Source organism: Octopus bimaculoides, chromosome 15 (assembly GCF_001194135.2).
Source record: "Octopus bimaculoides isolate UCB-OBI-ISO-001 chromosome 15, ASM119413v2, whole genome shotgun sequence".
Taxonomy (NCBI): domain Eukaryota; kingdom Metazoa; phylum Mollusca; class Cephalopoda; order Octopoda; family Octopodidae; genus Octopus; species Octopus bimaculoides.
The window spans coordinates 32,363,841-32,365,918 of record NC_068995.1 but is presented as its reverse complement, the minus strand read 5'-3'; the positions used below and the strand labels follow the sequence as shown (position 1 = coordinate 32,365,918).

General features: G+C 37.7%; 1 protein-coding gene across 3 annotated transcripts in view; it reads right to left on the bottom strand.

Moving 5' to 3' along the window:
- Nucleotides 1-2,078, bottom strand: part of LOC128249505 (uncharacterized) — a 43,983-nt gene that overhangs the window by 9,517 nt on the left and 32,388 nt on the right. For all 3 annotated transcript variants that reach the window (XR_008265616.1, XR_008265617.1, XM_052973232.1), the window contains one exon: nucleotides 559-602. Coding sequence is in view for 1 of the 3 variants with exons in the window: in XM_052973232.1 (XP_052829192.1) it covers nucleotides 559-602 (44 nt within the window). In the remaining 2 variants the exon portion in view is untranslated. The remainder of the gene's footprint in view (nucleotides 1-558; nucleotides 603-2,078) is intronic.

Sequence of the window (2,078 nt, the reverse complement as noted above, 5' to 3'; positions counted from 1 at the left end):
AAATATACAATAAAAATTGGATTATATTTACAATGTTCGATTGAAGCATTGCTCATTACAGATGCAATTTGTAATGGCTTTCCTGAAGGATAGGCATCCGACAACCAGGGTAGACCCCTTGCTTTTTCTTTCCCTTGTTTTTGGCTTCCACTTACCTGGTGCAAACAAGCTTCTTACCACACAGCCACGCCTGAACCTATATATGTATGTACGTATATATGTATGTATGTATGTATGTATGTATGTATGTATGTATGTATGTATTATGCATGTATGTATGTATGCATGCATGTATGTATGTATGTATGTATGTGTGTGTGTGTGCCTATGTCTTTGCGTTTGTCCCCTATGATCGCTTGACAACCGGTGCTAGTCTGTTTACATCCCCTAACTTAGCCGATTCGGCATAAAAGACGGATACAAAATGTACCAGACTCTAAGGTAAGTAAAATAAGTCCTGGAGTCGATTCCTTCGACTAAAACCCTTCAAGACGGTACCTCAGAATGGCTGCAGTCCAATGATTGAAGCATTAAATTACAAAAGAAAAATATACATACATGCAATCGGGATGAGGTTCACCACAGCTGTTTCAGACGTGTTTCTTTTCAGTGATGAACAAATCATGTAAAAATAAAAAAAGTGTTTTCTTCAGGTGAGTTAAAAGATAAAATTTAACATTTAGGATTTTTCATACAAATAATATAGGAGGCATATTGACTCTTTCATCTCGGTTCCGGTTGAGAGAGTAAATTGGGGAATATTATTTTGATATTAAATGATACATGGCAATAAATCTGCCAACATCTCTAGATGATGGATAAAGAAGATACCTCGATTCTATTGGATCCTGAAAATAATTATGGACATATATATTTTATTATTTCAGGTTGTTAATGGAATCATGAGAATGCCAACAAAGTAATGTTGTCGTTTAGCCCTAAATTAGCCCTATCAAGCAGCCCTATGGGCACAGACATTCTAGCCATAACCATCTTGTTTTGTCTTATTTAAGACGGTAAATTGCGTGAATTCAGAGTGATTGTGCTGCTATTTCTAACAGATCGAACTACAACATAGAAACCTCCCCAGGTTGTTCTTTGTGTTCTGAGTTCAAATCCTGCTATGGATTACGTGTGTTTCACTTAAACCGCTGTCTCATTTGGCCCCATCTCCATTGGCCCTTAGATACTGTTAATGGAGCCCATTCTTTTGCAAGTATTCGAGCCTGATGTCCCGTTTCAGGACATCTTTCTTTCCCTTTCCCCTTCCATTCTCCTTTTCCTCTTCCCTTTCCCTTTCTCTTTCGCCTTCCCTCTCCCCTCCCTCTTCCCTTTCTTCTCTCTTTCTCTATCCCTTTTCTCTCCCCTTTTCTCTTCCGATTAATTTTGCTTGTAGCTGCGTTTCCTCTACAGTAGTGGTTCTCAACCGGGGTCCATATTGCCCTTTAGGGTCCATATAAGACTATGTGCAATAAATTGCTTATACTTTTACAATATACAAAATATTTCAATGTTTTAGTATGTAAGCGCAGGCGTGGCTGTGTGGTAAGAAGCTTGCTTCCCAACCACATTGTTCCGGATTCAGTCCCACTGCTTGGCACCTTGAGCAAGTGTCTTCTACGATAATCTCGGGCCGACCAAGCCTTGTGAGGGAATTTGGATTTGGAAACTGAAAGAAGCCCGTCGTATATATATATATATATATATATATATATATATACACACATACTAGCCTAAGTACCTGGCGTTGCTTGGAAGTTTGAAGAATGTTAAAGGAAATAAATATATTTATTCTGATAAAAAAGATATTTTCAGAAAAATTCTATCAGATGTCTAAGTATAAACAAAGTTATTAAAACATATCCTGAAATCAATCACAGTTTAATTTTGTAGAACTTCTAAATATACAATGTTTTCAGTGTGTCCTTTACTTGGTGTTCAAAGAAAAGGAGTTAAGTCCAACAGCGTTGAGAGATTCTGTTTGAGATTTGTCTATGGACATAGCAAAACTTAGATTCACAGGGAACTGGAGCCGTTTGAATACATAGGGGCGGTCAGATGAGATTAATGGGATCCGT